This window comes from Diadema antillarum, unplaced genomic scaffold (assembly GCF_040938485.1).
Source record: "Diadema antillarum isolate AM-2024a unplaced genomic scaffold, OU_Dant_1.0 scf00000036, whole genome shotgun sequence".
NCBI lineage: Eukaryota > Metazoa > Echinodermata > Echinoidea > Diadematoida > Diadematidae > Diadema > Diadema antillarum.
Genome location: NW_027270925.1, coordinates 3,409,740 through 3,432,464, shown reverse-complemented (window position 1 = coordinate 3,432,464; position 22,725 = coordinate 3,409,740). Strand labels below are relative to the sequence as shown.

Genomic DNA, 22,725 nt, shown 5'->3' with positions numbered 1-22,725 from the left:
GGGGGTCTTACCAAAAACAATTCTGAGTAAAATATTTTTGATTCAATGATTCATCACATCGCGTTCGGTACGTGTTTACTTATTTTGTTTACACGCGCTAAGCAGAATAAAGCAGAATGAACCATTTGTCAAGCAGGTAAGTCATATCATTCATGACGTGATTGACAATACAGACTTTGCCACAATAGTTCCGTAACGGTAAATTAACACAAAATCTATGATCATCGTTTGATGATAAGAAACCAAGTGTTGTCTTTATTATATTCCATGAATACTTCACGTATAAAACGTTGTGATACTATATACGTACGATACCTGCCCGTAATATGGATCATTCACGTAAACAAATCCCCGCTCTTATTTTTTTTTTCCGGCAGTTGTAACGGGGAAGTGACTGTAGGTGTATCAGACACAGCTATTAAAAAAAAAAGGTGATTTCATTCATGCAAACGTGTATTATTACTATTTTGTCGCATGATTTCGGACATGAATTTCATACATTTCAGAAGCAGCAGTGAGATTGAAATATTAACATACCTATAGAGATGACCCTTGGTTGCTAAACATACCGATTTGGCAGTCAAAATCAAGGAACTAGCCAATAAATGGTATATATTTTCCTTCTCTAATTCAATTCAATGTATTAATTTCTTTATTTCCATCTTTGAAAAGACATGATTAAGAAAAAACTTTGAATTTCAGAAACTCAAGTCCTACAGGCCTACCGGTAATTGCAGTGTCGTTGATTTTCAATTGACAATTACAAATGTATGTCGCATAACTCACATTATTATCAAACATAACTCTCTAAAAAAAAGATTGAGTGAAAATATTCACTCTCGAAGGAGTGAATACAAAAAAGAGTGAATTTCGAGTGAAATTGGAGTGAATTTCGAGTGAACATATTCATTTTCACTCATTTTGGAGTGACCGCAGGGATCACTCGAAGATTTTGGACTTTGCCACAATAGTTCCGTAACAGTAAATTAACACAAAATCTATAATCATCGTTTGATGATAAGAAACCAAGTGTTGTCTTTATTATATTCTATAAATACTTCACGTATACGTTGTGATACCAAGGAGGTACTACGTACGATACCTGCCAGTAATATGGGTCATTCACGTAAACAAAAATCTCGGCCTCGAATTATACGATTGGTAACAAAAGCTATCATTGATTTGAAATTGTAACACGACATTTCCATAAAGAATAATTAATAAACCTAAATAAAATGTCTTTCAGGGGGTCTTACTAAAAATTATTTGATGAAAACATTGTTGATTCCTCCGTACCGAAACTTGTGTATGGTTCTATCACATCGCCTCCAACGTATACATTGTTTATAACAATATAACGCTCAGTAAGACTCAATAAGCGCTTTCACATCAGCCCGATGTTTCGAAATAGCGCGCTATTTTCTGACTTGGGAAATTAAAAAATATCTCGAGCTTGGATTTTTATCGGGCTGATGTGAAAACGCCTATTGTGAACCATATAACTCCATTCTGTCAATATCGCCGGTGGAGCTCTTATAGCTCGGCGATCCACTAAACATGGGCAAGTCAGTTTGTATGCTATGCACAGTGAAATCAGTGAAATCTCGACCACTATAATTATACTGAACAAAACATACGATCCCATCGGTGACAAAACCCGACAATTGATAGTATATATAGCATTCTAAGGGTGCTGTTCGTTATTCCGAAGGTTCGCTATTCCGAAGGTTCGTTATTCCGAAGGGTCGTTAATCCGAAACACGCAAATTCCCTATACCTACAGGTTCGTTAATCCGAAAATGAAAAAGGGTTCGTTAATCCGAAAATTTGTGGCGTTATTCCGAAGGTTCGTTATTCCGAAGATTGGTTAATCCGAAAATGAAATTCGGAACAATGAACCTTCGGAATAACGAATCTTAGGAATAAAGAGCCTTCGGAATAACGACCCTTCGGAATAACGAGCTGTAACCGCATTCTAACTAGAAGTTTCCATGAAGTATATACAGCATAAATGTGTAATCAAGTCACTGCCAGGGGGTCTTACTTAAAATAATTCTGATTAAAATATTTTTGATTCAAATTATTCATCACATCGCGTTCGGTACGTGTTTACTTATTTTGTTTACACGCGCTAAGCAGAATAAAGCAGAATGAACCATTTGTCAAGCAGGTAAGTCATATTATTCATGACGCGATTGATAATACAGACTTTGCCACAATAGTTCCGTAACAGTAAATTAACACTAAATCTATTATCATCGTTTGATGATAAGAAACCAAGTATTGTCTCTATTATATTCTATAAATACTTCACGTACAAAACGTTGTGATACCAAGGAAGTACTCCGTGATACCTGCCCGTAATAATTATGGATCATTCACGTAAACAAATCTCTGCTCGTTAGCTTTTTTTCGGCAGTTGTAACGGGAAGTGACTGTATGCGGTAAATTTTGATTAAAAAATGATAATAAATGACCGGACGATAGATTGCCTGAATTTCACCCCAGCAATTTTTTTTTTTTTTTGGGGGGGGGGGGGCTGTAACTTCACAATTAATTTCTTTAAAAATGTAGTGTTTATACTAATGTATTTTGGCTCATTTGGAGGTTGAAATCTTGATGCAAACTTCTTTCGTTTCATGTGTGTGAAGCTGCAGACTGCAATATAGGTGTAGCGTTTCAAATATTGGCGTCGTCTATCTGTTTGGATACTTTCTGTAATGTCTTGACACACACACACACACAAAAAAATCGGAAGTTACCGATCGAGTTTTTTTCCTACTTTTGGGAATTGTGAGGGTGGCTAGTCGCGATTATTCAATAGTGCCTCACATGCGCTGATCAAGCCTGTGTCAAGACAGTCATAAACATATCTCTGAGCTGGCGGTTTGAACATCAAAAATTCAATCGAAATCCATCTAGGATCTTTTTTCTGTGTGTGTGTAGTAGCTAGTACACGTGTGTCTAGCTTCAAACTTTCATGTTCGAATAGATGATAAAATCGTTGATGCCGGTGGGCTCAAGTACAGACATACGTGAAATATCTACAGTCGGTGCCATAACCATTCAATTACTTTCTTCGGACTCACAAAGTTTAGTACCCAATGGCACAACCTTGGATACATAGTATTCAATGGATGGAGCTGTACATTACTAGACATTCGGATCATTTCCATAACCAGGTAGGTAGGGATACTGGTATCGGCGACCCAACACGTTCAATGGGGTTACGATACCGGTGTGTGTTCCACCGTACACCAAATGAAGCAAGTGGCTGGGCATCATTGGGTATTGGGTGTGTTTCTCTGGTGTGTGTAGGTCTGTACGGCGAGAGTTGGGAGAAGGGGAGAGAGATTCTGCCGAGAGTCCTTGGGGAGCTCGCAGAGTGATAGGAAAGCCTAAAAATAGATGTGTTTCGGTCAAGGGGTCAGGAGGGCCTGTCGCTTGGAGGAATGGAAGGCGTGGAAGGTGGCTGGAGTTTGGCTCGCAAAACGCAGAGACAGTATCGTATTGCAATGGAAACGGCAGGTGGCGCTCTGTATGTAACGGTCATCCTGACAGATGTTTGAAAGATTTTGCCTTCTTGCAGCAAATTACTATGTACTAAATTCGTAATTTTCTCATCTATTTTACCCTGTAATGTGAAACGAACCATCGTGGATGTTGATACTATCCTTCCTCAACACAATTTCATCGAGTATTCTGCAAATACTAGCAAATAACATTCTCATACGCCACATAAACAGGAACAGGACCATCCCTTTAAGGCTTCCTGGCGCAGAGTTATAGTAGATCTCAGATCATGGCCTAATTTTCTGTTTTTTAATAGAACACAATGGCTCCCCGGGGTGTCATTCAGATTTCAAGGGAATAAAATATATAGGCGTTGCCAGTTGTTGTATACGCCCCCCGGGATATGATAATTCATATAGACATGGGTAATGAGCTGAAAGCGAGTTTTCTGTGAATTTCCTGTGCGATGCTGTTCTGAGATTTTATTATCAATATTGTTAAACGATTTTACACGGCACTTCGGCACCGTTCGATTCCATGACACATCTACCAAGTTCAAGTTCGTCACCATGGCAACAAATGGGAGAAAAGTCGGAACATCATCTCATAAACTTATGCTACTGACTGCAGCCTTGCTGCTCTGAGTCATGTCAATGTCACTTTTCCTCATTTCGAGCGGCTAAATTTCTGGAGGAATAGCGAAAGCGTGTCAAATGGACAGTAGGTCCCTATACAGTAACTTTTCAGCAGTTTAACACAACTTGTGAATGCATATAAATATGCATGGTATCACGATCAAGCCCTATTAACTCTCTGCGCGTCTCACTAATTTCTTATCCATAGATCTGTGTGTGATGTTTGTGCACATTTGCTCATCGGCACAGGAAGGGTTAATGCAAACGGTAAAGTTTTATTGCGATCTCTCCGAAGTCTTTTACAATATATTATGGCAGTTAGCGTGATAATGTTAACGTGCCGAATCTATTACAACCACTACATTCTGGTGATATTGTAATATTGTGTAAGGTGTCATATTGATATCATTTTGGTGATGTGCTCTTAAAAGATGACAAAAGCTTAGATCTTCTCACGTCTTAGTATAGTATTCCACTTTCTCTCTTCTGTCTCAATCCCAGAGTACTGTCTCAAGAAGATGGCGTGGTGACCACCAGGTCATTGGTTGGCGAAAAGCTCGTGATGACTCAGACCAAGGGGGACGTGACCGCTACGAGGACCTTCTACAACACGGAGAAGAAAGACTGACCGCTGATGATGGGGCAACAGGCGCATGATGGAGCCGTGTGAAGAAATCGATGTGAAAGGGAGAGTTTAATCTCCCTCTCCCTCTCTCTTTAGCGTAGCTTTAAACGCGAAAACATTGTTGCAACATAATTTCAGGCGGAATTTATCACGATTATTCTAACTAAAAGATGGCGTTAGAAGCCGCTAATTTGTTTAGCAGTGCATGTATGTTTCGTGGTATATGTATCTGATTTCTAACGATAGTGCTTGTAAAATGTGCATTCTTTGTTCTCGTGGCTCTTCCTGCTACTTTGTAATAGTAATTTGATTGAAATGACGCTGCACAGGTTTTTTTTTTTTTTCTACCATGATTCTATCAAAATTCCTAGGTAAAGACGTTTGAATTGTATATCACTTACTTCGCTATTTTTCTTACCGTAGATTCTAGCAGAAAAAGTTAGATCGTTAACACCAACGATTACTATTTTATCACTGAGAAATATACTATCATTACCAGTAGTTTTGTAGAGATGAATTCTGACATGTAGACCGTAGGCTTCTGTAGAGAAATTCAAAGGGACTGTCTTTGCGAGAAAGCTTTGCCCCTTTAAATCAGATAATGATAGATGATTATTGGTTATGCCAATCCTAGAATAATAATTCTATGCAAATGCAGACTGAACTTTTAAAATGTGCAATTATAGGGCGACGCTGAGTTTTTAGGTTCTTGTTCTTAATGAACATGAGTTTGTTTGTTTGGGGTTTTTTTTCAAACCAAAATTCCTGCAATGAGTCAGTTAAGATAAACACTAGAAATATTGTGCGACAGAGGCGCACATAGCAACCGCATTGTTATAGTCATACCATCTACTTACAGACGATTTCAGTTACTATTAGCAGATTAGCGAAATGTTTATATTTTAGACTCGAATTAACGTAAGTAAGAGCGCGCCGTTGGTCAATAATAATAAAAATGATGCTTAACTTGCGTTTTTTTATCTTGTTGGTTGCAACTTCGGACTTGTCTTGACGGAATGAAATAAGAGTTATAATTTTGATAGTAGGGTCCTTACTGAGAAGCAAAAGTCTGCAATACAGAAAGAGAACTAAATTAATGCCCGAAACAAAAGAAAAGAAAACGAAAAACAGACAACTGACGCAAAACTGATTATTGAATAGGTATCTATATCAATGACGTGTACAACTGCCTAACGAGATGCGATGCGTTAGATCACCCAGTGAACCTTCATGAAAATGTATGCCTCATTTCTTACTTATGCGGAATGCTTTGTTGACTGTCTTCTTCAAGACATCTTTTCAGTTGCGGAGACGTCTCCGCAACGTCTCCACACTGTCGCCATGGGTCTCCGCAAGGTCGCAGAATCGTCTCGACCACGTCACACACAAAATCAGTCTCCGCGACGTGGCCGCAACTATTCAAAGGAGACGTCGCGGATACGTCACGGAGACATCTCCGAGACCAGCTGGAGACTGGAAAAAGTCTCCGAAACAAAAATCAAACTTGTTCAATTCTCCCGCAACTTCCTGTAGAAATGGCTAGTCTCCCCTGGCAGGAGACGTCATGGAGGCGTCGCGGAGATGTCACCAAGTTAACTTTAGTCTTCAAGCCAATGAGATACCCGCTTAAAGCTCCATTTTCCATTATTTTGCAGATGAAAAAAAAAACCCACAGCTTTAGTGCTTCAAAATAGCTCTAGAATGTGAGCAAGGGACAGAAACAACCAATGTAAAAAAGTGAATCACTATCTTCAATGTTAAGTATTGTTCAATGTATAAAATTTGAACAGTAGTTTTATTAAATCGTTTCTAGAATAAACCGTCTACAATATGGTTTATTGAGAAAATTAGTGATATCTCCTCATATTTGTGGCTTTATTGCGAAATCTTTATATGGTAGAATGTTTTGTGATACAACTGAACTATACTTTTGCATCAAATGTGGTAACTTGAGTATTTTTGAATCACTGCTCCCAAAGGTAAACAGTGGCTTTAAACAGTGTGTCATCCCATCGCCATCGCCTACGGAAATATAATGAGTTCAGTACAAACTCTGTGGTGAAATTCAGAATCGCGAAGGCAAAGAGTTGAAAGTAGCGCCTCTGCCATGTGTTAGTCCAAATAGGCCGGGTTACTGCCATTTTCTCATGACCAGAAAACTTTCCTGACGTTTGCGCAACATAGCAACAACTAATACATGCATCCTGGACTCCACATTGCATGTACTTAGAAGTATCTAATCTGCTAAAAAGACCAGGTGCATTGGAAAAAATAAATAAATCCATGAAGCTGAATGCATGAATGGAGGCTTTTATCAACCTCTTCCCCCGGACAAGACTACCACAGATTCAGAATGATATTATGATCCTCGTGTTCCCATGTTTGTATAGTACTTCAGTCTTTTAGAGGGATGAAATGACAGCAGAATTTCATTTCAAAGTTATTATGTTAAATTGATATCTCAGTTTGTTAGTCAATAGTGAGGATATTTTGTTTTCAAAAGATGGTGCAGTTGACCATCTCGTTGAGGGCACGCTCTCTATTATCTTGCACTGGTACGATTACAGTGTATTTTCGATCAAGATTGCATGTTACACAATGGTACGTGCGTGCCCGTAAACATCATTGTACAGTATTGTATTTTCATTGATGCAGTCTAGTATTTTCTCAATCGTCAGCTGATCATTATTGATCGCAAAAGGTGTTGCGATCAGCAATTGCCTAAACTTGCTCATGTGGCATGTGATGTAACGTTCATAAGTAGAGTTAAGTTCATGGATGATAATGAATGCATCTAGTGTACATTATTGACCGGATTATCACGCATACTGGATTAATGTTTGGGTAGCGGCACATCAAAGGCACCAGGTACATGTCTGTCTTATTCGACTTAGGAAATAATTTCGAATCAACTCAGCTCAACTCATCTCGACATTGTGCTTGCTTTGTTTGTTTTTTTTAACCGTGTCGCTTTTTATAGTTCTCCAAAGGGTAATGTTGTTTTTCACATCTGAACGTCTAATAGCGTTGATTTTGAAGACTTTTGCATCATTCTTTGGGACATTTTAGCAGTGAATCTGTTTCCGTCATAGTTGCTATACGTGAAAGCTCAATCTGAAGGCGAAACAACCGATATAGGCTGTGCATTTATGCAATTTTCAAATTGAATATATATGTAAATGATGTGTTTTGAATGCAGACAATGTTTTAATGTATGGAGAATTGGTACCCTGACAGCGGTAATAGGAAATCATGAAAATAAAAAGTAATCACATTTTTGTATGCAACTACCTTATTGTATAGTGACCGGTATTTATTTTTTCTGAACATGATCGTTGTAGAAATTGTAGAGGCTGTAAGTGAGCGAAGGCTGCTCTCACGAGTACTGTATATTGCCTTCAAACATCTTGGTAAATTGTTAAATCATTATTTTTGTGGAAATGTGACAGGAAATGAGACAGAGCGATAGAAATCTAGCCATCATTCGTTGAGTGTCGTCGTTGAGTGTCGTCATTGTTAGGTGGGAATCTCATGCGATAGCTTGCAATCGTCAGCTGTGATTATTTGGACTTTGAAACTTTTGAAGTGTGTTACTGATTATATAATCTATGCGGTTGACATGATCTGTTGACCACTATGCTACTACTCGAAACTGTGCTGTTGTATTGTATGGACCCCCACCCCCTCTATAATGGCAAGGCAGATGATTTTCCTTTCAGCGATAGCTACAGCCTACAGATTCGAGAGTAAGCTGATATGCGTCGTAGGAGGCGCTTGTCAATCTTAGGTCGGTCGATCATCAACCCTGGGGAGCATTATTTCATGAAACGTTTTGATCGGATTTTTTTTTTTCTGACAAATTCGCTCTCAGCCAATCAGATGCAAAGATTTCAGTAGCTCATAAAAGTTTGTCAGATTCTAAAAAAAAAAAAATCTGACAAAACGCTTCATTAGATGCCCCCTTCATTTCCACAATATTTACTTCGCTTACGATGGCAGTGGTTTCCGCTGGGACACGCGTATTGAAGTTTCCAAAAACATTTCTTTTTAAAATCTGCACTTTGCTCTTGTGTTCAAACTTACATCAACATTAATCCGTAAGACGGAGAAATGTAAGATTTGTGAAATCTGGATTTGTGTCCGTGTCGATACATTGTCCACACCACATGGGCCTAACTGTCTCGAGATGCGAGCATTCGAGTTTTTCTTTTTTGTCACTTTATTTAGCACATACATTGCACTATTGTGATGCTAACAGCATCGTAAGGACAATTCGATACTTGATGTGAGTGCTTGTAAAATATTTTGGGAAAATGAATTCGATTTGACTTTAGTTTTACATCTACGAAATCTATATACATCATGCATGATTCATGTCATCCGAACCAAATTCATATTACATGCTGCAGCTGCAAACTGAGAGGTGAGAGATTGCTGAGGCGATAAACGTCCTGTGCCTGAATATTTTTCTTCCAAAAATATCTGTGGTGACAGCACAAAAAGAGAAGACAAGAAGGTATGTCAGTGTGTCGAGGGAAGGGAGGCCAGCCCACGGCTTTCTTCCGCCTCCAACCTCAAGTGAAGTCAAGTCATAAATTCTTTGAGATTACCTGTCTAATGGTGTTCTCGTTATCTCCTCGCTGAAGTATTTGCTTAATACTTGACAACACCACCTCCGTGACCTTGTGCCTTCCCAGAAGGCGTCAGGAGGCTAAGGTGACCCATCTCCTCCGCCTGCATCAAACGCTATGACATCTCCACAAATATTTTCGTTGGGCGTCATCATTCTTTACTTGTGTCGTTCACCTACTGATGCAGATAACGCAGCATCCAGCGAGATGCGGGGTGTGGGAGGATAACGGGAGAAGCGCTCATGATGCACGTACATACCAGAATATCGTATGGCAATGACGCAGCGAACGCCACTATATTTTTACATTAGCGATATGTAGTGTAGGCGTTAAAAGGTAATGTTAAATCGCTGTGTACAACGTATATCGAATTCGTGTTTAGAGAAACGTAAAACAAGTCTTAGCATTAAGCTAGCGTAGGGTTTGCAAAATAACTTCGAAATAATGAAAGTGATAAGAATACACAAAGGAATGTGATGAAGAGTATTATGATTTTGGCGTAGCCTTTCATGGATCGATTACTAACAATGCTGCTCCACTGCTTCTGCAGTTACTATATTGATCACAAACAGTTAGACATCATTGCACCGATATCTTTTTTTTACCTCGCGATTTCACTGAAATTAAATTTGTTTTGCATGATGCCCCAGCTGTCTTTTTCCAGGGTAGATTCATAAGTGACGAAGTAAGAGGCTTCAAGTGAATTTTGTATGTTCGTCGTGTCGTAAAATGTGTTGACAGATACCAAACACAGAACATATGCAGAATGGGGCATAAGATGTGAATGTGAAGAGACTTGGACTAGAATCTTTGGAGGCAGTCTACTTTTAATGATGGTTTGTGTAATTTGCTTATGCCGATTGAACAAAGTAAGTCTTATAACTGTGACATGCTGCCACTGGAGTTTGGAAACTTTTTTTTTTTATGAATACATCGTAGCAAGAAATGTAAGAAAGTCATTATGGCTCGATCGTTTTCAATCAAGATTTGTTTGAAGAGCTCTTTGGAGTAGGCAACTGATTGGCATGTTAATGATTATGTCGTATAGCCATAGCAACCAACCGCCATCTTCGATAGGTAAGAAGTATCCAAGCCAACTACTTCATATAGTTTAGGAGAGAATGAGAATTGTCAGGATAATGTGTAATGAATGAGACGATTCGGACTTCGAGATTATCATGATCGTGTGAAAGCAAAGTGTTTATAAAGCATGTAAAGGCATTTTAAGCAACTATGAGACTGATGGTACATAAGTTCCCTTCGAGGGACAAAATCACTCCTCCCATCTCTCTCCCTCTCCCTGACTGCTATAATGTATGAAGAAGATGTTAGTAAAATGTGAAATGCTGATTCACATGGAAATTTGGAGTAAAGGCAGTGGCTATTTATCAATGCTATGCATGCATATTCATAATAGCTCTGTAGTCTGTAAACGATGCACTATCGCGTGATATATATGGTACTGTATTATTGTAATCTCGTCATGATGTTACACAGTTATCGATTATGATCCCGCATGCATCTCACAAAGTGTTGCGACATTCATGTCCTCAAACGACCACCACGCTTCCAAAATAAAGCATTCCCTCATAATATACCCATGCACGCGTCGATTATTATTGTCATTTTGATTTTAACTTCAAGGTTTCGATGATTATATGTGGCGATGAGTGAGAGTGATGACGGAAGCTGTGTATCCCAATCTTTTTACATTCTCAAATGGCCCTGTACGCTTCTTGGCCGCATGCGCAGATGTCTTCAGCATGAAAGTAATAACGTTCGTAATGTGTCAAACGTGAATGATGGTGCACTCTTATGGAGAAAAAAAAAACTAACCAATTTTGAATAGGAATCATTTCAGATTGGCCCTGACAAGGCTTCTATTCACCTTCCTGATCTGTTCAAATTTTGAACGGATTCTTGTTTATATGTAACTTGATTTTGATCATATTTGAATGGAATCTACTTAAAATTTAAGCAAATTTTAAGTAGATATCTCGTTTGAGTCTCTATTAGAAATGATTCCTTTTTAGATTAATAAGTTTTTCTTTTGTTTTCCTCCTTTTTTGTTTAGAGTGCTGAGACTGGAGAGAGCATAACTTATGCACTATAAAGTGTCAACGTGAATGCTCTCGTTCTTTGGTAATTAATTCTAAAGAGGAAATCTGCCCCCAAAATAAGTAAACTTTTAAAGAAAAAGAAAAATATTCTCTACAGAACGATACAAAAATGACAAAAATCGGATACGAAATAGGGAAAATAAAAACCTTTTGAAATTCCACATTTTTTTCGGAAACATTTCGTGACCAGTCCTGATGAATATTCAAATCAGCAAGTTGACGATGTCATGCTCTCACAATTTCTGATTTCTTTGATACACAAAAATGACAAAAAACTCATATTTCAGCTGTATATATATTTATAAAACTTGTCTTAAAACCACTCAAAATAAAAAAACAAAACAAAATGTTAACTCTGATATTTTTGGGTATGACATGCTTTTACTTGTATTAGCTAAAGATAACAACCTTAATAAATTTCATATAAAGCATACATGAAAAATTGTGATGGTATGACATCATCAACTCGCTCATTTGAATATTCATAAGGACTGATGGTCAAGAAATATTTCCCCCCAAAATGTGAAATATTAAACTGTCGTAGCTTCCTTTCTCAGCCGATTTTTGTTTGAAGTTTATTTATTTTTTGGGTGGATTTCTTCTTTATGATGTAATTCCAAACTATGCTCAATTCTAATTCCATTCAATTTATTTCATACTTCTCATTCGAGCCACATTGAAATAATATGAACTCAAATTATTATACTTTGTATGTATGTATATAAATACAGTGTACTTTTACACAATACTTTTGTAACTACATGTAACTGGTTAATATTTCGGTTCGGGTTGCACAAAATAGAAAAATATGATGGTATATATATATATATATATATATATATATAAGTTTATATATATATATATATACATGTGTATGTATATGTATATATATATATATATATATATATATATATATATATATATATATGATAAACATGCTTGTATGGATGTAAGCCCGGAATAATCAGTCGTTGTAAATAACAACAACACACACACACACACACACACACACACACACACACACACACGGAAAGCAGATAAAACAGTTCAGACCAGGGGCCCGTTGCATAAAAGTTACTATTATGGTAAATTTGCCATCCAGTGGTAACTACCATGGCAACAATACTCAACAGCCAATCAAAATCAAGAATTCCATGGAAGTTACCATTGGATGGCAAAGATACCATAATAGTAACTTTTATGCAACGGGCCTCAGATCAAATAAAACTCAGTACATGTACATTGGAGTAGGACATAATATGTGAAATATGGAATATATATATATATATATATAGCACAAACTCAATGTGATCCACGATCTCGATAGATAAGGAATGTTCGGATGAACAGTATGACATGTTACATCAATCTCGGAAATATAGAGATTTTATAGAATTTCAAAGTTTCGCATATACCTTTATGGAATATACAACGAACAAGAAAATTGGGAATAGCAGTTATGTCAGTCCCTATGGTTTTGTGCAAAGAATTGAAATAACACAATGTTTTGGGTCAATAATTTAGCTTACTGTAATCTCATCGCTGGATGCGTTACTCTGTACAAGACTAAATCACTTCGTTATGATTAGATACAAACTGTTTTTATGTATTGGTATTTATTGAAGACTTTATGATTAAAGAACAGCACATCATTGTGGACGTTGCTGCGGGGTATGTTTGTTTCTAACTTCTTCGGAGATTTTGTGGGCTTTGTTGACAAAATGTCACAATGTCGTAATTAATTACGGATTTTGAACGACACCTGTGCAGGGTATTGTCATTTTGCGGAGCACAGAGAGCTTTTAGTCTATAAAACTGCAAAAATCGACACATTAACCAATGTCGCCCTCCCTCGTGAGATAAAGAGAGGTGTATCACAGTGCAATCAAATCACAAACTGATACTTGTGACTGTGTTTACATGCATGGGTCATAAAATACGACGTTCCGAGAATGAATACTATGGTCATCGAGCCATCTACGTCCTATATAGCCACAATCATCAAAGGACAATTCCACTCATTTCTCAGGTTGACTAAAGTGATAAGTATAATATACAGAGCATATTTGAATAAATATGGTGGAAGTTCAACTGAAGTCTAATGGCAAATTAAGAGTTATGGTAAAGTTCCTCATGTTTGCACTATTGATAACGGTACTCACCGTCACATAAGATGAAAATACCAATGATGTCTCTCTTTATTGACCCATACAAAAATCTTGACTGTCTTCCTAATTTGATTCAATCAAGTGGCAAACAAACATACAATACACCCTGCATAGCTTCAAATTATTGTAAATTTGTAATAACATGACAGCGGATGACTACTGGTATCACAATGAGCTTGCTGTCGATTATCAGCCAGAAAATATGATTTACTTACTTTGTATGAATACTTCAGAAACTGAAGACTATTTCATCAAAACTTTAAAAACTTCAAAGTTTCATTACTTAATTATGACTTTTTGTAATGGCCTTTGTGATCATTTGTTGTATGCATACATTTGTTTTGTTTTATTCATTTCATACTGCAGGGATAGATGGTATTGATAAATACCACCTGTTATTATGTTGTTACATACAATGCATTAAGTTTCAGAGGAACCTTTTATACCATTTCTCTGATTTACTTACCAGCACGTAATGACGTCATATAGGCACATGAAGGAAATTTACTACTTTGAGAAATGGATATGAAATTCGTTATCCGAAATAACGGGATGAAATGTTAAAGTTCAAGGTCTTCGAACGCAAACATATAGTACAGGGGCCTGTTTCATAAAGATTGAGCGTAAGATCAATCGTAACTCTTTATGAAACAGGGCCAAGATGTCATTTTGGCCAATAATTCCTCATGGTAAGTCCAGTTATAATGTTACTGTGTAATGGATAGAAATAGAGTGGAAAATATTTCCTTTGTGCAGAGAGGGTCACAGGCAGACCCTTGGTCAGTGGTCAAGATTAGTGAATTTTATCGGAACATAATGACTGCATGAGAAGCGGATGCATCACAGTCGACTGTTATGCAGTCGTTTGGTTTTTTTTTTTTTTGAAGTCGGCTTGTGCGTCGATGAAGTAGGCTTACTGTACTCAGCAATAACAATCAACACTGTATTTTTATACCATGATGAGCTTGTAGCTTGCGTAAGAGTACCCTGGTAAACACAAAAGGGTATTTGACAAGGACAAATAGACATGTAATGTGTTACGCGCTTGGCTGCTTTTGTCAAAGAAGCATGCATTGTGTGCACTCCACATAAGAGCACCCTACGCTGTACATGCTGTCAGTATAAAATGCTTGGGTATTTTACTGTCCTTGAGTATAATATTCGATGGCGATTGTGGAAGCACATATAGGAGCAAGTCATCGTGCGGCTCGTGTGTGTCAAGCTCTGCCTCCCTGCGTCAACTAAAACAGCCTCGGGCTTTAATTGGACCATCGATGCATGCTGCTGAGAAAGTAAATCAGTCCATACTGCTAGAGACATAACGTATCTACATTTTGACCACTGCGTCTTGTGATTTAAAAATCGAAAATTACCATAATTACAATAGGACTATTTTGACGTCTCCCATTCCCCCAGGCTTGCTGCTTCATCTGTCCTCACCAGCTATAATACTCCGCTGTCATACCGTGTATTATAAAGCGACCGTCTATATGGTTACGAAGGAAACAACTTACTGCAGATCTACGTCCACCTTTTGATCGGTCATTTGACATATTATCATCAGCCCCTCCCCTCCAATAATATTCATACAGTATCCTCGCTGTACAACTACAAGATTAGCGAAAGATGGCGACGGTAAATTTCAGCGGAAAGTGGAAACACAGCAAGGACGAAGGATTCGATACTCTGCTGCAGAAGCTAGGACTAGGTGTCTTGAAGCGAAAGGCCATCACATCAATGTCCCCTCAGCAGGAGATCACCCAGAACGGCGACGAGTTTGTCGTCACCAACAAGACCACGTTGAAGACCACAACGCTCAAGTTCACTGTGGGCCAGGATTTCCAGTTTAACAACGTTATCTCGGGCAAGGAGGAAACCATGCGGGCGGTCTGGGAGGGCCAAAAACTTGTCATCAAGTAAGTAAACCTTAATTTACAAGGGAAAAAATGCTATTTTCGTCCTAAAATGTTTCGGGTTTGTGATCAGAGGCGTCACCAGCTTTTTTTCAAGGGGGGTGCGTTTTGACACTAAATGTTTACGAGATTTTTTTGACAGACATTTGGAATATAGGAAGCTCTCAATCCCTAGACTTTTACTGTTTTTTGAGGGAAACCAAGCGGGGAAAGGGCACCTGGGGGGGGGGGGGGGTAGTATGCGAGGGAGCGAGCAAGGGTGGGGGGACGGTGTGGAAGTGCCGGAGAGGGTGGTACCCCTTATAAATGGATTATTGAATGACGGTGTGAAACGACAAATTACTCGCAGCGATATCAGGGGAATGGCATCACGACTACATGCGAGCGAGCGGAGCGAGCGAGCTTGAAAATTTTGACATTTTACAGTCCAAAAACTGCCGTTTGTAGCCATATATTTTTGCTTTGTAAATTAAGGGGGGCGCATCGGGCGCAACTGCTGGCAATTACAGTACTGGCAGCAACATCAGGTGAATGGCATAATAATCAAATGCGAGCGAGCAAAGAGAGCGAGCTTGGAAATTTTGACAGTCCAAAAATTGCCGTTTGTAGCCATATTTTTTCGCTTTGGAAATAAAGGAGGGGTGGGGCGCAACGGGCGCAACTGCCGGTAATTACTGGCAGCAATATCAGGAGAATTGCATAACAATTAAATGCGAGCGAGCGAGCGAGCGAGCTTGAAAATTTTGACATTTTACAGTCCCAAAACTGCCGTTTGTAGCCATATTTTTTCGCTTTGGAAATAAAGGAGGGGTGGGGCGCAACGGGCGCAACTGCCGGTAATTACTGGCAGCAATATCAGGAGAATTGCATAACAATTAAATGCGAGCGAGCGAGCGAGCGAGCTTGAAAATTTTGACATTTTACAGTCCCAAAACTGCCGTTTGTAGCCATATTTTTTCGCTTTGGAAATAAAGGAGGGGTGGGGCGCAACGGGCACAACTGCCGGTAATTACTGGCAGCAATATCAGGAGAATTGCATAACAATTAAATGCGAGCGAGCGAGCGAGCGAGCTTGAAAATTTTGACATTTTACAGTCCCAAAACTGCCGTTTGTAGCCATATTTTTTGCTTAGGAAATTAAGGGGGGGGGGCGCACCGGGCGCAACTGCTGGCAATTACTGGCAGCAACATCAGGTGAATGGCATAGCAATTAAATGCGAGCGAGCGAAGAGAGCGAGCTTGAAAATTTTGACATTTTACAGTCCAAACACTGCCATTTGGAGCCATATTTTTTCGCTTTGGAAATAAAGGAAGGGTGGGGCGCAACGGGCGCAACTGCCGGTAATTACTGGCAGCAACATCAGGAGAATTGCATAACAATTAAATGCGAGCGAGCGAGCGAGCGAGCTTGAAAATTTTGACATTTTACAGTCCAAAAACTGCCTTTTGTATAACAGCCGTATTTTTTTGCTTTGGAAATTAAGGGGGGGGGGGCGCACCGGGCGCATCTTACTGCTGGCAATTACTGGCAGCAACATAAGGTGAATGGCATAACAATTAAATGCGAGCGAGCGAAGAGAGCGAGCTTGAAAATTTTGACATTTTATAGTCCCAAAACTGCCACTTGGAGCCATATTTTTTCGCTTTGGAAATAAAGGAGGTGGGGGGGGGGGGGCGCACCGGGCGCAACTGCCGGCAATTACTGGCAGCAACATCAGGAGAATTGCGTATAACAATTAAATGCGAGCGAGCGAGCGAGCTTGAAAATTTTGACATTATACAGTAAAAAACAAACAAACTGCCGTTTGTAGCTATATTTCTTCGTTTTAGAATTTAAAGGGGCGCATCGGGCGCAACTGCTGGCAAATACTGGCAGCAATATCAGGAGAGCATAATGATTACATTCGAGCGAGCGGAACGAGCGAACTTGAAAATATTACATTTTACAGTCCCAAACCTGCCGTTCTTAGCCATATTTTTTCGCTTTGGAAATTAAGGGGGCGCACCGGGCGCAACTGCAGGCAATTATTGGCAGCAACATCAGGTGAATTGCATAACGATTAAATGCGAGCGAGCGAAGAGAGCAAGCTTGAAAATTTTACATTTAACAGTCCAAATACTGCCGTTCTTAGCCATATTTTTTCGCTTTGGAAATTAAGGGGGCGCACCGGGCGCAACTACAGGCAATTACTGGCAGCAACATCAGAAGAATGGCATAAAGATTAAATGCGAGCGAACGGAGCGAGCGAGCTTGAAAATTTTGACATTTTACAGTCCCCCAATTGCCGTTTGTAGCTATATATATATATATATATATATATATTTTTTTTTTTTTTTTTTTTTGCTTTGGAAATTAAGGGGGGGGGGGGCACCAGGCGCAACTGCCGGCAATTACTGGCAGCAACTTCAGGAGAATGGCATTACGACTAAATGCGAGCGAGAGGAGCGAGCGAGCTTGAAAATTTTGACATTTTACTGTCCAAAAACTGCCGTTTGAAGCTGGATATATATATTTTTTTCGCTTTGGAAATTAAAGGGGGAGGGGGGGGGGGGACGCCCGGTGCGCCCCTCTCCCTGGATCCGCCACTGGTAGTCAAGGGTGTGGGTTTATGTTCATGACTGGGGGAGGTATGACCAGTGAGGTGGCGTCGAAGTGACCAAGCGGGGAAAGGATGTCCAAAATCTGCACTTAAGAGCATCCCCTAAACTAATTGTGCGTGTTTGTTTGTGTGTGTGTCTTATATGTACATGGAAAAGTTAGGAATTAGCCCAGGTCAAGTCTTTTTATTGGCAATGCAAGACATTTTTACATAGACTAGTATGTAAAGCAACACTGCAAAATCAATGATCTAGCTTTGATATAACGAAGCGTAAGGTACAAAGATGTACATTCTACATCACATTGCGCAACATTGTAGCGACTCTTCGTTCGGATGTACTGAGTACACTGCGCACATCCTGCTTATATGCAGAATGCCAACCAGGAATCACGCTGAATCACAATCTTTTGTCGGGTCCGGGCTTTTTGAACAATGTTTCACACTATATACCTATCTAATTATGGTTAAAAGAAATCATAGAAAAATATCTTATTTCTTGATCACCCTTTCATTCAAAAGCAGTTTAACACTTGAATTACTATTTCGGTAAGTCTTTTTTTTTACCAGCGGATTGGGAGGGGGGCGCACCCCCCTCCCCCCCCCCCCCCCTCCCTAGTTACGCCACTGCTTTTGGGTGAAATAATTGGACAGATTTCTTGAATTCTAAAAAAAAGCAGGAAAATCTTTTCATCGCGGATATTATGATTATGTGGGATGGGGCAAACGTGTATAAGTGCTCCGTATGGTACGGATGTACAGTACGGTCGATAAATAGTAAACACTGTAGAATACTAATAGATATGTACAAAATCAGTGCTGCCAGAAACAGGGGTGCGAATTGATTTGTGTGTGTGTGTGTGTGTGTGTGTCCCAGGTGCAAAATGTAAAAAAAAAAAAAATTGAAAAGAGTAATTATTTAGCGTCCGGCGTTGAGGTCGCTCGCAGATTGATTTTTTTGTTGTTTTTTTTTTTTTTTTTTTTTTTTTTAAGGATCTGAAGGGGGGTGCGTTCGCACCCAACGCACCCCCCCTGGTGACGCCCATGGTGATCAACGTTTGAGAAAACAGGTGCGAAGCATAAAAAGACCAGGCTACTAAAAATTAGGCAGGCTATACTACTAATTAACTGGTATAGCGTATCTTTGGTATATTAGCTCTGTTCCACACAGAGGGCCCTATTAACTCTACACTGTCATAATAATTATATGAATGGATGTAAACTACAAGTATACCCCGTTCGTACACCTACGTGTATACAATGGTATAGGTGAAAATAAACATACGCTAAGGAGTACAACATCTTGCCAAGCATATGCTCATGGTTCAAACCCAGCTTCTCCTGTTTACGGGTGGAGCAACTAATGTACAACACCACAACATTCTCACCACTTCCGCTACTTCTACAGCATCTGATCACTATTATGCCACCACCAATCACCACTGATACGTGCATGGCATTACAAAACGCCCCACCATCCCCACTTTCCTGGGTGCATTTTGTCCTTTGAAGACGTAACTCTGTGTAGGCACACTGTCAAATATTTGCCTACAACAAACACAGCACAATATTGTCCATGGGCGGTCTTTGAACATTCTTATTTTCTCACAGATCTCTAGATTTTAATGTGTTTATGACGTGCCATTGCCTTACATTATTACAGTGCACCAGAACCCCACAAAAAGAGGACACTGAATGTTGATACGCAGTGCGCCGCCGCTTGAATGAACGGAATAGCTAAATTAGTCATTAAAATACTTGCTGGTAAGCGGCGGATCTAGTCGCCCGACACCCGTGCTTAATTTATAAACTGACCAAAACCGCCATAACTGCCTGTGGTGTCTTTCCATCATGAAGATTTAAAAGGAAAAATTTCACTATGATTTTGATTAAAAATCACTAGTCTCTTCAATGGAACACTTGTTCCTGACTCTCCATCTCGTGTTCCCTGGCATACCAGAGGTTGCGTCATTGGCAAGACGCATCATCCTCATTACCTTATAGCACTTCAGAGGGAACTTAACAGCCATCGGTTCAGTGACCATAAGCTTGCCCATAAGCGTTTTAGTGGCCACGTGCAATCACCAATTTGTCATTTCCCCCAAAAATTCCCTCCCAGAACAAGACAGACAAAACGGTAGAGGCTTCATTGCCGATTATCATCTTAGTCAGTTACGAAATAATTTCATACTTCATCTGAGGGTTTTTTCACCTTTTATCCTCTGCCAGTGATATTTTGATCATAATTCTGTACACAAGATAGGATAGGATGATGTTTTCGTTACATCACTTGTCTCCCATTGACTTACACACACACACACACACACACACACACACACACACACACTCACACACACACAAACACACACACACACACACACAAATTATGTATTCACATGAAATCACAATGAAAAGGACATATCCCTCTCATTGCCTATCAAACGTCATTCAAGCTCACTCGAGTGCAAATGCAGCGGAAATTAACGGTTTGGGTAAAGGCCTACTGACGACATGAGCATATTGTATAAGAACCAATGCTAATGATAATTAGTAGGCCCATCATCATTATGATCTTCTTTATTCAGGGTTGTCTCTGCAGTGTTGCCACTGCTCTACCAGAGGTAGAACATGCTATGCTCTGAAGGCATGCATTACGAATCAATGCTGTGTGTGTGTCCTCCAGTACTGAATTTGATGAGTGTAGTGTTATACGAAACACCGTCTTCAACAAGATGTGATTGTACACACTGTAGGAACGTGTATTCAGAGGATCGCTTTTTCACTTGCGATAACCGGATAATGAAATGTATGTACAAACCGGATTGAGTCGCATGGGTTGCAAGAATAGCACTTTGATTTGCTCTGAGACAGATCCTCACAGATCCATTTCTTTTCAAAAAGTGACACATCAGGGGCATCAGGGGCATTTCATTTACGGTGTGGCTGGCAAATATACCATTTATAAATTTGAGCACACAGTCTCAAACATAATGTTTGCAGTTTTGTTAATTCTATTTCTTTAACCTTCGATTTCACTTAAGTATCTGATTTATTCAATATCAATGCCCTTCCCTGCTGAAGAAGGACTGATCTCTTTCTCGCTACGATCCACTCCTCCTTTGTATCTATGCATACTTTGTATTATGTATGATATACTTTGTATACCTTGAATTATTATCTTAGTACCTTTCGATGGATGGAAATACAGTGTAATTGAATTGAATTCTGACGTAATGTATAGATTCTTCTTATGATAATCCTCTCAATGATTTTGTTTTTGTTTTTGTTTTTTGTTTTTGTTTTTTGGGTTGTTTTTTTTTCATCAGGAATATGACTAACCCGGAAGGAGTATTGGCCACCAGGGAGCTCGAAGATGCTGATCACATGACTATCACTCAGCAGAAGGGAGACACCGTTGCTAAGAGACACTTCATCAAAGCGTGAGGAATCAACCGGAGCGCCCTCTACCATTAAAGCCTGCACTTCTCACTGAATTGGAACTGCTCTTTAGTGTGGCGCCATAGCAAAATGAAATACGTACTATGATTTTCGATCAGCTCAAGCGAGATGCACACAACGTCATTGCATACAAATAACATGTATTATATACATTTTTTAATGATTATTCTCTTAGAGATGTTGGAAATTACATAGTGGATGTCTCTATTTAGAGTGCCCAGAAATTAAGTGCAATTGAAGTTGAGATTTACACGTATAGGAGGCACTGTTTCAGTATTCCAGCACATCAGTCTGATCCCGCTTACTCAGGCAAAGCGAACTTACGTAATGACATCATCAGACATTGGACATGACCCATGTAGACTATAATGATTTATTGCAATGTATGTGAATCATGGCTCTTTTTGAGTTTTTTTTTTCCAAATTAAACGACTTGTTGTAAAACTCTGATTTATTATGTTATTAAACCACAAGTGTGAAATCTGAATATTGACCAATCTTATTCTTTCTTCTCCTTCTTCTTCTTCTTCTTTGGGGGGGGGGGGGAGAGAATAATTGTATGCAAAGAATCAGTTTTGAGATAAAAATAACAAAGCACAACGATTTATAAAGTTCTTAGTTTCATTAGGAGACAACACTCAAAGCTACATTTCTTTTTACTGTTTGCATAGAGCTCATTATATATATTTCATATATATATATATATATATATTTGTGTGTGTGTGTGTTTATTTCCATTTATTGTTGAAATAAACATTTAGCAAAAAAAAAAACAAAAAAAACCACCCAATTGAAAATATGCGCATAGCTCATTGGCTACAACAGTTACTCTCACCCAAGTCGCAGTTGCAAACCCACATTTATTTATTTATCTATTTATTTATTCTGTCTTCTTTATACAGGGTAGTCTCTTCATTACATAAAACTGCTTTACAAGAGAGCCCTGTATTACATAAGAATATTAAAATACAATTTACAATTCGAAACAAATTTGAAACAGTATAATGTTACAATCTATAACATTGCATTTGATAGAAAAGCAAAGCTATGTCGTAATGTCGGAA

At 39.0% G+C, this 22,725-nt stretch overlaps 2 protein-coding genes across 2 annotated transcripts in view; both read left to right on the top strand.

Moving 5' to 3' along the window:
• The window catches only part of LOC139745338 (fatty acid-binding protein-like), a 31,576-nt gene extending 26,488 nt beyond the window's left edge, over positions 1-5,088 (top strand). Inside the window, exon 2 of the mRNA XM_071655740.1 lies at positions 4,650-5,088. Coding sequence (XP_071511841.1) covers positions 4,650-4,776 — 127 coding nt within the window. The 3' untranslated portion in view covers positions 4,777-5,088. The remainder of the gene's footprint in view (positions 1-4,649) is intronic.
• Positions 5,089-14,797: 9,709 nt separating this feature from the next.
• Positions 14,798-22,007, top strand: LOC139745326 (cellular retinoic acid-binding protein 1-like). The gene is made up of 2 exons (XM_071655730.1): positions 14,798-15,608; positions 21,529-22,007. Exons 1-2 carry the CDS (start codon positions 15,319-15,321, stop codon positions 21,644-21,646), a joined length of 408 nt encoding a protein of 135 aa, XP_071511831.1. The 5' UTR covers positions 14,798-15,318; the 3' UTR covers positions 21,647-22,007.
• The last annotated feature ends 718 nt before the right edge of the window (positions 22,008-22,725 follow it).

Bases quoted from the DNA above. Each gene is read 5' to 3' on its own strand.
- LOC139745326 (XM_071655730.1), top strand. From the start codon at position 15,319: ATGGCGACGGTAAATTTCAGCGGAAAGTGGAAACACAGCAAGGACGAA. The intron at 15,609-21,528 runs GTAAGTAAACCT...TTTTTTCATCAG, and splicing joins GGCCAAAAACTTGTCATCAA to GAATATGACTAACCCGGAAG.